The following is a 14,843-nucleotide window of genomic DNA, read 5'->3' as shown; positions in this document are numbered from 1 at the left end:
TGCAAAACACATGACAACATCCGTGACATTACACAAGCACCTGGATGCTACAGAAATACACCCTTCTCAACAATGCAGAGGCAATTTGCTCTTCTCTACTAAATTCAATGCTAAGGAAGATCAGTTACCCAGACAACCATCAGCATTTCCAGAATGCAGAACTCAAGTCCTGTTACTTACTATCTTAAAGGGTCGTTACAACAAGATTCCAGTGCCAGCATTTCTTGTATACACAATCATACCTCAGTTGTATTACTGCACTTCTATCTCTATGTAATATAAATTCCCACTTGAACTTGCTGCTCTATTTAGCCTGGTCTAGAAGTGCTAATAAGAAATCAGACATCTGAGATAAGTATTTAAGCTTACCTTGTGACTCCACCATGAGACTGAAGTAACTACATATCGTCCGGTTGGGTCCCATTCGACATCAGAAGCCATATAATGCTCTGCTACATTCATCAGTGTACAATCTGATGTGTCATAGAATGCTAAAGCACCATTCATGCTACAGATAAAGAACACTTTATATTAACCAACTAACAGATATTTAAGTACAAAGCACATGACTCAATTTATGTATTGCCTTTTCAGTTTTGTATAGTGGAACTAGAGGAACAGTACTTTCCTACACAGGCATAGAACAGTAAGGTATGATACAGTACGATATGGTGCTGACCTTTTAACCTACTCCAAGATGAATTTAACACTTCCCTCCCACATAGCCCTCCATTTTTCTTTCATGTATGTGCCCATCTAAGAGCCTCTTGAACATCCTTAATGTATCTTCCTCCACTATCACTTCTGGCAGTGTAATTCGTGCATTTATCACTGTAAAACAAAAAACTTGCCTCTAACATCGTCCAAATGCTTTCTTTCAATCATTTTATAAATACACCCTCCAGCCTTAGCCATTGCCACCATGGGAAAATGGCACTGGCTGTCCACTCTATGCCCCTGATCATGTTATACACTTCCATCAGGTCACCTCTCGACACCTGACTCCAAAGAGAAAAGCCCCAGCTTGGCTTATCTTTCCTTATTAGACATGATCTCTAAACTCTAATGTGCCTGTCAAAATAAAAGGCAAAGATAACAGGTTTAGAGAACCTTGGTTTTCAAGAGATATTGAGGGCCTGGTTAAGAAAAAAAAAGGTGCATAGCAGGAATAGGCAGGTAGGAACACACGAGGTTCCTATGGAGGTTGAGAAATACAAAACACTTAAAATAAATCAGGAGAACTAAAAGAAGGCATGAGGTTGCCCTAGCAAACAAGATGAAGGGGAATCCTAAAGGATTCCACAGATACATTAACAGCCAAAGGACTTCAAGGGACAAAACTGGTCCTCTGGAAGATCAGAATGATAATCTACGTGTGGAGACAAAAGAGACGAGGGAGATCTTAAATGGATTTTTTACATTTGACTATCCCCAATCAGTCCATGTCTATCCAAATACTCAAATATCCAGTCCCTTAGAATACCTTCAAGTCACTTTCCCACTATTGATGTCATGCTCACTGGCCTACAATTCCTGGTCTGGGAGACGGATTCAATCTATACGAGTGAAGCAAAGCAGCAGCAAGGTCACGGACCCTATACAGATTACAGAGGAGGAGGTGTTTGCTGTCCTGAGGCAAATTAGGGTGGATAAATCCCCAGAGCTTGACAAGGTGTTCCCTTGGATGCTGTGGGAGGCAAGTGCAGAAATTGCAAGCGCCCCAGCAGAGATATTTAAATTATCTTTAGCAATAGGTGAAGTAACCGGAGTATTGGAGGATAGCTAATGTTGTTCTGCTGTTTAAGAAAGGCTCCAAAAACAAACCAGGAAATTATAGGTCAGTGAGCCTGACATCAGCAGTGGGAAAATTAAAGAAACCAGATATGAGTATTTGCATAGACATGGGACTGATTAAGGATAGTCATGGCTTTATGTGTACTAAGTTGTGTTTAACCAACTTAAAGAGTTTTTTTTTGAGGAAATTACCTGGAAAGTTCATGAAAGCAAGGCAGTGGATGCTGTCTCCATGGACTTTAACAAGGCGCTTGACAAGATCCCGTGTGGGAGATTGGTCAAGAAGGTTCAGTCGTTTGGCATTCAAGATAAATTAGTACAAATTAGGAGAAGACAATGGCGCCCAACGGAGACTCATTTGCTTGCATCTTCAGAAACAGCTCTCAGGGTTTCACGACTGGCTGTTATTTGACATGTCATGGGCACAGCCTAAGACTTCACTTAGCCTTCAGAGGGCCAGGATCTCATGGCTCTGGAGATGGGTGGATTGGAGATCAGTGTTCCAGCACATCGGTGTGTCCTGGGAGTCGGAAGATCTATGGCTGTGTGCCCAGAGATCTGAGATCTTTGGGCACAGAGCTTGGAAAAAAAGCGACACAATGGACTTTTAACATCACAAACCAGCGAGCTGTTTGTTATGTCTCTCCTTTTGCTGTGAGAGCCATTTCTTTCTCCCTTATTAGGGTGAGAGAGAGAGAGAGAGAGTGAGCGAGCCTGCGGCATGTCAAATACCAGGTGAACGAGTAGTCTTTGGGTAACTCCAAGTCTGTGTCTATGCTGTTGCTTTGTTGCATGCTTGAGTGCTCAGTGGTGGGTGCCGATGCTTTTTTTTGCTGGTGGGGGGGGGGGGGAATCATTGCTGCCGCCTACGTGCAGGAGGGAAGGGAGCTGGGGGGGGGGGGGTGGGGTTGGTTCTGACATTTAACTGTCATTCATTCTTTGGGGACACTCCTCTGATTTTGTGGATGGTTGCGAAGAAAAGAACATTTCAGGATGCATTATACTCTGACATTAAATGCACACTTGAAACCTTTGAAATGTTTTACACATCGGCTTTGTGGGAGAAGCAGAGAGTGGTGGTAGATGGTTGCCTCTCTGACTGGAGTGCCACAGGGATTGGTGCTGTGTCTGTTGTTTGTCACCTATATCAATGATCTAGATGATAATGTGGTTATCAGCAAATTTTCAGGATGACACTCAGTTTAAGGGTGTAGTGAACAGTGAGGAAGACTTAGAATTGGCAGCAGGATCTGGACCAGTTGGAAAAATGGCAGATGAAATTTAATGCAGACAAGTGTGAGGTGTTGCACTTTGGGTAGGACCAACCAGGGCAAGTCTTACACAGTGACCGGTAGGCACTGAGGAGGGTGCTAAAACACAGGTCCATAATTCATTGAAAGTAGCACACCAGGAAGATAGGGGCATAAAGAAATCTTTTGGCACATCATTGTCCTTCATAAGTCAAAGTATTGAGTACAGGAGTGGGATGCTATGTTGAAGTTGTACAAGACGTTGGTGAGGCCTAATTTGGAGTATTGTGTGTAGTTTTGGTTACTGACTTACAGGAAAAATGTAAAAAAGGTTGAAAGAGTACAGAGAAAAATTACAAGGATGTTGCCAGGTCTGGAGGACCTGAGTTATAAGAAAAGACTGAATAGGTAAGGACTTTATTCATTGGAATGTAAAAGATTAAGGGGAAATTTGATAGAGATATACAAAATTTTGAATGGAATAGGTAGGTTAAATGCAAGCAGACTTTTTCCATTGAGATTGGGCAGGACTATTACTAGAGGTCATGGGTTAAGGGTTAAGGGTGAAAGGTTAAAAGTTTAAGGGGAACATGTAGGGAAACTTCTTCACTCAGAGGATCATGTGTGGAACAAGCTGCCATGCAAACTGGTGTATGCGAGCCTGATTTCAATGTTTAGGAGATATTTGGAAAGTACACAGATGGTAGGAGTATGGAGGGCACAGGCCCAGGTGTAAGTCAACAGGACTGGGCAGTTTAAATGGGTTGGCATGGACTAAATAGACTAAAGGGCTTGTTTCTGTGTTGTATTTTTCAACAACTCTTCTGACTTTAACCCAGGGAGCATCCTGATAAATCTCTTTTGCATCCACTCTGAAACTTCCACTTCCTTCCTATAATGAGGCGACCAGCACTGACCACAACACTCAACGTGGTCAAACAAGAGTTTTATGCAGCAGCAACATTAGCTTGCAGCTATTGAGATCAATCCCCTGACTAATAAAGGGCAACACACCACATACCTTAACCACCCTATGAAACTGCACGGCAACTTTGAGGGATTGATGGACTTGGACCCCAAAATCCCTCTGCTCCTCTACACTGCTATGAATCTTGATATTAACTTTGTACTCTGCCTTCAAGTTCAACCTTTCAAAATGCATCTCTTCACTTTTCTGGATTAAACTGTTAGCCACTTCCTAGCCCATCCTGCCGATGTTCCATTGTAACCGCTACACTATCCACAATACCACCAACCTTCATGTCATCTGCAAACTTCCTCATCCAAGTCATTTATAAAAATCAAAGTGAAAGGGTCCCAGAACAGATAAATCCATATATTTCACTGACAAGAAATTGTTTTTAAGTCACTCAGACTGGAAAATATCTGAACACAAATGCAGCTTTTATTTTTTCAGATGGATATGTCAACTTGAATTGAGTGTTGCTTAATAACACAGTTGTCAATTTAAACTTTTGATGCAACTCTCGTAATATTTTACATCAAAATGGCAGATATTCTGCAGGATTATATAACTGTTGTATAATAGTCAAAGGTTCTTAAAATAAAAGAAACACACAAATTCCAGCAGCTCTTCCAAAAATACCTTTCAGCTACCTTTCTGAAGAACACCTACGATGAAAATCTCACAAAAATCACCACATATTTCTGCTTGAGACAAATCTGAATTGTATTACATTTTACCTTTTATTTTGATATTGACCAAAAACCCTCTCCTCTCCATCCACTTTTACCTGAAAAAGTTTCAATAGAAAGACAGCCAATGTGGAATAATCTTAATACTATAACATCACTCACCTCCTCAGACCAGCTAGTACCAGAAACTGGCCTTGTGGACTCCAAAAGATGCTGTTAGCTTGCTGTTTGTCAAACATTTCTGCAGAAAGAGATCACAGCTAAATACATTTTATCTTAATTTTTAACATCACAACTACCTCCTGCTGCTATTTGACCTTTACTGCACAATGCTGGCAGAATCTATTGTTACAAGAACAGATTGACAAAAGTCAACTCTTAGCAGATAGCAAAAATTAACCATTAAAAATAGCAACCAATCTTATATTTTATGTCATAGATCAATATTTGAAGGTCATCAGTCTGCAATTGTTATTGTACATAATAAATCATTCATTTTTCTTTTCCCTGTATCTTGTCAAATTATCATTTCTCCCTGGGAAATGTGATTTTATGTGCTCATAACCACAAATATTTTAACATCAGAGTTTTAACAGTAATAAAACTGAACACTGGTTAATAGTTGAACAGTAATTATGATTATAAAATCCTGCTGATTCCTAACGAATTAATTTAAATTACAAACCCACATTGGTTAACACCCTAATTTTACGCTCAATACACTTAATGAGTGAACTGAAAGCAAATATAAAATGCATTCCAAGCAATAAAGCAAGCACTGAGTTTAAGACTCAAACAAATACTTCCTTATATTTTACTGTATGCTGACATTCTGGGGCTTTAGGAGGTAGTGTTGTACTGGGTGCTTTATAGAACATTAGGATGGAGAAGTCTCCAAGACCTGATAGGATTTACCCTAAGGTATTTCAAGAACCAGAACATTATAAGACAGCAAACCCTGGGAAATTAATGGAGAAGATTTCTAGGGGCAGGATGTACTCACGCCTGGAAAAGCATGGACTTTAAAGGTGTGCGTGAGAGTCTGTGCGTGTGTGATTAGAGGCGACAATGTTTGATGAGGTTAGGGCAAGTGCATGGTGTCTATGTGGTCCTTAAGTAAAGCGTTCAACAAGGTCCTTTATGGTAGACCGGATTTTTAAAAATTATCTTGATCAAGGATTGCCTGAAAGAGTAGGCAGAATTTTCCCTCAGGTTGGAAATGTCGATTACTGGAAGGCATAAATTTAAAGCAGGAAAGGGAAGTAGATGTCTGTGGCATGCTTGGTTTTAAAAGCATAGAGTGGAAGGTGCCTGGAACGCACTTCCAGGGGAAGTGGTGGAGAAAGATCCAGCAGCAATGCTTAAGAGACATATAGGTAGGCACAGGAACAGGCAGGAAATCGAAGGACATAGACCACGAGCAGTCAGATGGAATAAGTTCAAATTGGCTTCATATTGGACACAAGCATCACAGATTGAAGGGCCTGCTCTCTACTGTGGTGTTCTACGTTCTTACTTCTCTGTGCCTATAAGAGCAGAATTGTTGGACAATCATCTAATCTATTCTTTTCAAACAGCAAAGATTAATATGCTGAAGCATACACCCAATTAATAGAGTTAAGTGCACAGAGGACCTAACTGGGTTCCTTTTCGGTAACCCAATAAAAGTCTTCAGAATTATTAATATTTAAATGAGTGGGACAGGAGAAAGCAAAATCAAGGTAACATTAATGCAAGACTGTCAACAATAAATTCAATAGGCAATTACTCACTGATTAGTTCAATTTTGCCATTATTCTTCACATGGTAGAAAGATACCGATATTCTAGGTGTTTCTCCATGCAGAACAGCAAACTTACTTCCATTTGGCTCCCAAGCAAAAGCTATGATACCCTCTAACAAAATATGGAATACAAAAAGACAAGTTATTTTAAAAGCCTATTAAAATTGCTTACACCATAAACAAAGACATGGATACACGTAAACACTCCAAACCACCTTGAATTTGAGCTTCTCAAATGATACATTAATATTTAGCTCATTTACATTCTCATTTCTCACCATCTACAGTACCCCATCCAAAATCCCAAAATAAATAACTAATGAAAGAGACTGGGTTTAAATATTTACAATGTACTTCAGATAAACTGAAAAATGAAACACTTCTAGTAGTTTTCTCCACTCACATTATCTATTATGTAATTTCTAGAATGTCAGCCAGAACTTATACAAAATGCCAGGGAGTAAATGTCCTTAATATAATTAACATTTCTGAATTACCTTCAGAATGAGTGTAATTCAGATGAGCTTCATTCAAACTGAACTTTTACACTCACTGGTGATCAAGTATGTTTGCATCATATTCAAGAAAATGAGGCATAATTTATATAATGATTTGAATAGGATGTCTATGGTCCTCTCTACTCTGAGAATATTTTTAATTGATTATAGTGCTGTAGATAGCATCATTCTCATGAGAATACAAATGCATACAGCAAAAACGAGTGGGGAGTTAAAGGATTTGGAAGCTTTTAAAACCAACAGAAGGCAACTAAAAACCATAAGGAGAGAAAACAAGGCAAGCTAGCTGCTAACAATTTCAAAGATGAAAACCAAGTTTTTCAGTTATACAACGAGTAAAAGAGAGGGACAAATAAATGCCAGAAGGACTTAATTATTTGGTGTCAGTCTTCACTGTGGAAGACACTAACAATATGCCAGAAATCCAAGTGTCAGGAGGCAGAAATGAGTACATTTGCTATTACTAAGGATATGGTGTGTGGGAAACGGAAAGGCCTGAAAGTAGATATATCATCTCGACCAGGTTCTAAAACAGATAGCTGAAGAGATTGTGGAGGCAATTGGTAATAATCTTTCAAGAATCACTAGATTCTGGAATGGTTTTAGAGGACTGGAAAATTGCAATTGTTACTCCATTCTTTAGGGGAGGGAGGCAGAAGAAAGGAAATTATAGGCCAGTTGGCCTGACTTCGATGGTTGGAAGACATTGGGGTGATTATTAAAGACGAGGTTTCAGGGTACTTGGAGATGCATGATAAAGTAGGCCAAAGTCAGCATGGCTTACTTAAGGGGAAATCTTACTGACAAATCTGTTGAAATTCTTTGAAGAAATAATAGGCAGGACAGACAAAGGAGAGCCAGTGGATGTTGCTTACTTGGATTTTCAGAAGGCCTTTAACAAGGTGCCACACTTTTGAGGCTGCTTAACAAGAGCCCACGGTATTACAGGAAAGATACTAGATTTGCTGACTGGCAGGAGACAGAGTCAGAATAAAGAGTATTTATTCTGATTGGCTGCTAGTACATGTGGTGTTCCGCAGGGGTTGGTATTGGGACAGTTTCTTTTCATGTTATATGTCAATGATTTGGATGACAGAATCGATGGTTTTGTGGCTAAGTTTGAAGATGATACAGGGAGGGGCTGGTAGTGTTGAGGAAGCAGAAAATCTGTAGAAAGAATTGGTGAGATTGGGAGAATGGGCAAAGAAGTGACAAATGGAATATACTGTAGGGAAGTGTATAGTCATGCACTTTGATAGAAGAATAAAGGCACAGACAATGTCCTAAAATGTGGATAAAAATGCATAAATCAGAATAGCAAAGGAACTTGGGAATCCTTTTATATGGTTCCCTAAAGATTAACTTGAAGGTTAAGATGGTGGTGAGAAAGGCTAATGCAACATTAGCATTCATTTTGAGACAACTAGGACATGATGCTGAGGCCTTATAAGACACTGGTCAGAACAGACCACACTTGGAAGTATTGTGAGCAGCTTTGGACACCTTACCTACAAAAAGGTGTGCTGGCATTGGAGAGGGCCTGGAGGTGATTCAAGAGAATAATTCTGGGAATGAAATGGTTAATACATGAGGAGGATTTGATGACTCTGGCCCTGTACTTGCTGGAGTTTAGAAAAATGGAATGAGGGTGGTATCTCATCGAAACCGATCGAATATTGAAAGGTCTCGATAGGTTGGATGTGGAAAGGATGTTTCCTATAGTGGGTGAGTCGAGAAGGAATTTCTTTAGGCAGAAGGTGATGAATCTGTGGAAATCATTGCCACAGACCATTGTGGGAGCCAAGACAATGAGTGTACTTACAGAGGAGATTGATAGGTTCTTGGATTAGTCAGGGTGTCAAAGATTACAGTGAAAAAGCAAGAGAATGTTGGTGAGAGGAAATGTGCATCAGCGATGATGGAATAGTGGAGCAGACTCGATGGACTGACTGGCCCAATTCTACTTCAATGTAATTTAATTTAATGTAAGAGAACAAGAATCAACACATACTATGTGAACAGAAGTTAGCACAGGACCAAAAAGGAAAGAGAGGGGATACAACTTTGAAGATGGCAGGAATGTTAAAGTCCCTATAAATGATATGATCTCATCAGCTTTATGGACAGATAATACAACTACAGACACCAGGCAAACAATCTTTGAAAGGTACTGATAGTGGCTAGGGTCACTCATCCTGTAAAAAGACAGTCCAAAAGGCAATGGCAAACCACTTCTGTAAAAAAATTTGCCAAGAACAATCATGGTCATACACCACGATTGCCCACATCATACAACACAGCACATACGATGATGATGACAACTACAATTACAAGTAGTCATTCTAAAAATTAAGCAAGATGGAATATGGTGGGAAAATATGGCCACAGACATTTGGGGGTTAAATTCCAATACAACGTTCTAGTGATGAAAGACTATGGAAATTTAACAGAGCACAGAATCTGAGATTTAAATATCATTAATGGGGTTTGGTGAAAAGAATCCTCTTCCAGTATCAGATTATTTAAAGAATTTAACAAAGTAAGCAAAGGCAACAGAAGAACTGCATTCTCAAAGCAAAAGATTTTTATGATCCATTATGCACTGCCTGAAGGCAGATTTAATAACAACATTTAATGATAAACTGGGTAACTGCTTGAAGCACAAAGACTTCCACTGTCAAGTGGATCAATCCAGGGTCTAGGACTAAATGTGCTGACACAAATAAGGGTCCCCTTGTGCTGTATCATTCTACCAACTCATTTGTTTAAAAAAAAGAGGTAAGTATGCTACATACAAAAGAGTTAAGTATGCAGACTCGAGGGGCCGAATGGTCTACTTCTGCACCTATTGTCTATTGTATTCTGCTTATAAAGCATCAATTAGAATTGTAGACAATAAAAGATGAGCTTTCATGGCAATGTCAAAACTGATGTTTGTTCAATTATAAGAATAAATCAGCCACAACTCACCTTTCATTTCCACAACATCTACAGGAACCTGCTTTTCCCTCATTCTGAAGATTTCAAAGTTAGTCACAAGACCCTATAAATGAAAAGCTTACTAAACATTACACATGCAATGTATTTCATGTCAAAATAATTAACAGCAGTTATTACTATCACTGCCTGAGGTGGATTAGTTGAAATCACAAATGCCAATCGCTACAAAACCAAACTATTTGCTTTACATAAATTTGGACACTGCACTTAAAATGCGCACATTTCCCAGTCTTTAAAACCATGGATGAGAAATAAGTTTTAAGAATAATTCCAACAATAAAATGTTCCAACAATTCCAATAAAAATGTTCCAACAATTATGATTAAGTTGTTACACTGCAACCGCAACTGAACACTAGCCAGAGCACAGTCAAATGTTGCTGCAACGGATCTGGTACAAATTTCACTGAAAGAAAAGATCCACAATAAAACTCCAATAACCCACACCTAGGTCAACAACTCCTGTTTCCTTTGTTCTTTTTAAACTCACTGAAAATTTATTATACTACTCTGGAACAGTTGTAATGCCCTGGTTAAGGGCATGTTTTATTATATTTCTCCTGCTATACCAATAGGTATTTTAGTTAGCAAATTTTCAGCAACCGCAGAATGTTCTATCAAGCTTCATAGACCAGTGTTTTGCCTTTGACTAAGATAATGAGTCCTCTGCTAAACTTATGAATGCTATGTCAGCCAATTGAGTTTGCCTTGGTTGCATTCTGTCCGGTGTGGGGGTGCCATGGAACATTCTAAAGATTTAGGCAGGATCAGATTTCTGAAGGACAGTATTCTGGTTTTAGCTTTTCGGTTGGGAGGTTTTAGAAGAGGTGTGGACCGGAGCACAGGGGAAGATGCTCGCAGAATACTGCTCATAGGAGAGATCCTGTTGTAAAAAGTGTTTTGTGCAGATGAATGGTTAAGGATGAGTAACAATACTCCTGAGTTAGCCAGTTCATCCAAAATGGTCTTCAAGGGAAGCTTGAACTGTGGCTGGTGACCTTCATGCAGAATGTGGGGTTAATGTGCGAGTAATCAAAGTGAAGCACCCAACCACTCCAGAAACAAACTCCAATGTTTGTCTGCACATTTTGACTGATTTAGCTGTACTGGGCCATTGTTTTCCCCCTATTAACTGTTCATTAAAATTGAAATATCTGTAAATAGACTTCTACTCTAATTTTATGCTGGAGTAAGGTCTTATTTTCTTGGCGAACAATACCTTTGCATGGGGTGGTATTTATTCAGCATTCACCATAATTTTTGTTCCCTCATTGGAACATTTCAACTATCCTGTTTGGTTGAACATGAACCATACTGACTCGAGAAACGTGTTGCTTATTGAAGGTCGCCTTCTCCATGCAACGCCGATTCACGAGGCTGCTAGCCAGAGTTAGCTAATGAGCCAAGTTTGTTATGAGACACGGTGAGAGGGTTATACAATAATACATGAAGTGCATTAGGATGTTATTAGGGAATGCTATCCAGTAAGTTCAGAAAAATCTGCTAGTCCAGCACCACCAAATCCAGAGAATGCCAGAATATCCACTGTGCAAAACCTACACATTCACATATTAACTGGGGAGTAAGGTCACAAACTATAGATTAAATTCAATATTTCAGTTGTCAACTGATCCCCATTTATTCTGTCCTAATCTGATGGAGAAATTTTACAGCACAGGAGGCCTACATTCTCATAGATGGCTCTTTGAAAAAAATCAGTGCAACGCTAATCCCATTGCTGTAGCTCAAAGATTGAGCACATCAGCAATCTTGTTTAAATGTATTAGCATTAAAATCTTTGCAAAGACATTGCCCCTGTCCTTTCCCTTCACTCTGAATTACATTTTAATTAACCATGACTCAGGATCTACAACTGTCCCCAATATCTTCCTCAAAATTCAAGTTCTATTTCATATTAATTAAAAGGTGCGTATTATAGATCCTCCATCAATGAGAGTTTAGGCTTTACATAAATTAGGAAAAAATCCCTTTGTTGACCATATCGCCCAGGTTAAGCACATACCTGTATACCTTTCAGAGTTCTATCTACTTTCACACAGAGGTAATCTCCATTTTTCTGCCAGTGTAATTTACAGTCCACCACATTGAAAAGATTGCGCACTCTTATTTCTTGCCTTGTTGGAAACTGCATTAGAGTGACTCTGGCTGGAATATCTTTATCCTCTGGCACCCAAAATGCAATAACATTATCACCTGGAGACCATGAGAAATCCCTGATGAGAAAGCACAATATGATTAAAAAGAGCCCTTGTGCACCTGAACAAGCTTGAAAAATAACACACAAAGCCGACTGCAAAGGAATGAAACATTTGTATGGAATAAGAGATATAAATTCAGTAGAAGAGAGCACAAAAGGAATAAAGGAATGGCATAGGTATAACCTTGGCAGAACTCACAAAAGCTAGCAAATAACTCAAAATACACTTACTTTATTCCACTAATCTTGAGGCTCTTTTTATCTAACAGACCCATGGACTGGAAAAGAAAATTAATCATTAGTGATCCTCAAATGTACAGTAAAAGATTACACACATTGAAGAGAAAGCAACTGACAAACTACAGAGGAATTTAAAATGTACATCACTTCTGTTGTTGCCAGCATTTAAACCCAATCACATTCAACACCATACTCTGATTGCTCCTTCTCTATCCACTAATCTGCCATGATTTAAACAATTTCCTCAATCAAATAACCTACTATTACAAATTTTGACAATGAACCTTAAGAACTGAAAGGAAGATCTAAAATGCAGATTAAAATTAATAACACTCCTAAAGGACATGGTGGGTCTAGAAATTTAGGTGCAACAGTGGAGAAAAGGTAAACAGATGTTGTCCAGTCCACCAAATACCTCTTTTTGCACTAGATCATTAGCACCCAAATGGGGCTTTCTGTGTGCATACGGACTGGTTTTGGAAAGGTTGACATAGTCCTGGAATCCTAACATGGATTGGGCTTGGTTGAGATTAATTTAAATATCAGAGCCCCAGGACAGATGGGCTTTAAAAGATTGAAACCTATTTAATATACAGAGAGGGGGGAAAAAAACCTAATTGGGGATGGTATCAAATGAGTGCTAAGATCTTTGGCCAAGGGTATCTGTTAAGTAACTAAAGGAGAGCAGAGTAAGTAAAGGAGCCCAAACTTTCTGGATTTCTTAATGAGTGCAGTGTATAGAGAGGGAAATACATGGATTTCTCGAAGGCTTATGGTAAGATGCCATGTTTTAAAAAAACCCATAAGGATGAATGAAATTACGGGTAATGAGTGGAGGCAATTGAAGGCAGCTGGGATAAATCTCTCATTGATAGTCAGTGGTGAGCAGAGTGCCACAAGGGTTGGTGCTGGGCACACAACTGTTCATGATATACATTAAAGATTTGGAAGAGGGCACAGAGTGTAGCGTATCTAAGTTTGCTCATGACACAAAATTAAGTCAAATAGTAAATTGGGCACTGCAGTCTGCAGTGATATAGACAGGTTAAGTGAACGGGCAAGGGCCTGACAGATGGAGTATAACTGGTAGATGCAAGGTCCTCGACTTTAGAAGAAAGATTGCAGCATGCTGTTGCGCACAGGGACCTGGGAGTGCTTGTGCACGACCAGCAAAAGGTTGGTTTGCAGATGCAACAAAATATCAAGGCGCCAATAGAATGTTGACCTTTCTTTGCTAAAGGGGTTGACTTTATGAGCAGAGTGGTTATGCTGCTGGGTATGGCTGGACTACTACATGTAGTTCTGGTCTCCTTACTTAAGATATACAGGTCTTGGAGGCAGTGCAGAGGATGTCCACCAGGTTGATTTCAGAGATGAGAGAGTTAGTTTATGAGGATTGAGTCACCATGGAATATACTTGTTGAAATTCAGAAGAATGAAAGGGGATCTTATAGAAACAAATAAATTATGAAGGGATAGACATAGTTTCCCAGTTCCATTCTAGCCCCCATATCATTGGCTTCCTACCTTCCACATAGAAATCTGGGAACCTTAGATGCAAAGCACCTTATCCTTTGAATCGGCAGATTGTAGCCCTCGGTGCTGAATGTCAGACACACAGCCTTTTCTGTAAGTATCCAAATTGGCCAGTTCTGATTATTTCCAAAAACATTAAACCATATGTTATTTTTTCCCCAGAGGTGCTGTCTGACCTGACGATTTCTTCCCGCACTTTTTGTTTGAACTGCTTCTGCCATGTACCTTAGTTCTAATATTTTTTTGCCTTACTCCTTTTTCTCTTTGTCAATCATCTTCTACTTAATCTCTAGACACATCACCCACTCTCATCAATCCCCCTCTCAACCAGCGCCACTAATACTTGAGCCAATCAGTCCGTTTTGCCCTACATCATGAATATCTCCACTGTTATATTCCACCTTTGCCCATCTTCTACATCTTAAAACATGTTTAACTTAAGGTAAACAATGATTCATTCAATTAATGAATAGTCACTGACCTGAAATATTAACTACAAATACGGCCTCGCACTCAGAACTTAGTTTTTATTTCATTTGCCAATTAATCATGTATTTTTGTTGGATTTGCAAAATCTAGTACAGGTGTCCCCCGCCTTATGAATGTTTGCTTTTACAAAAGACCTACATTAGTAACCTGTTTTCGCATTACAAAGAGGATTTTTGCTTTTACGAAAATTTTTCCCACATAAATTAATGGTTCTTCGCTTTACACCATTTCGGCTTAAGGAACGTTTCATAGGAGCATTCTACCTTTGTAAGGGGGGGAGGAGACATCTGTACTCACAGAAAGCAAACTTAATTATGGCCCATATATCAGCAATCTGCCAAGATTTTAAGCTGTAAATTA

General features: G+C 39.2%; 1 protein-coding gene across 1 annotated transcript in view; it reads right to left on the bottom strand.

The window, feature by feature from the left end:
• eif3ba (eukaryotic translation initiation factor 3, subunit Ba) overlaps nucleotides 1-14,843 on the bottom strand; it is a 56,594-nt gene that overhangs the window by 6,872 nt on the left and 34,879 nt on the right. The window contains exons 9-14 of the mRNA XM_059979575.1: nucleotides 12,450-12,496; nucleotides 12,024-12,234; nucleotides 9,972-10,044; nucleotides 6,473-6,595; nucleotides 4,863-4,941; nucleotides 370-508 (exon numbers count right to left, since the gene is read on the bottom strand). Of these exons, the coding sequence (XP_059835558.1) occupies nucleotides 370-508; nucleotides 4,863-4,941; nucleotides 6,473-6,595; nucleotides 9,972-10,044; nucleotides 12,024-12,234; nucleotides 12,450-12,496 (672 nt within the window). The remainder of the gene's footprint in view (nucleotides 1-369; nucleotides 509-4,862; nucleotides 4,942-6,472; nucleotides 6,596-9,971; nucleotides 10,045-12,023; nucleotides 12,235-12,449; nucleotides 12,497-14,843) is intronic.

The sequence above is a fragment of the Hypanus sabinus genome, chromosome 9 (assembly GCF_030144855.1).
Source record: "Hypanus sabinus isolate sHypSab1 chromosome 9, sHypSab1.hap1, whole genome shotgun sequence".
Taxonomy (NCBI): domain Eukaryota; kingdom Metazoa; phylum Chordata; class Chondrichthyes; order Myliobatiformes; family Dasyatidae; genus Hypanus; species Hypanus sabinus.
The sequence above is the reverse complement of the archived record's forward strand: the minus strand, read 5'-3'. Positions and strand labels throughout refer to the sequence as shown.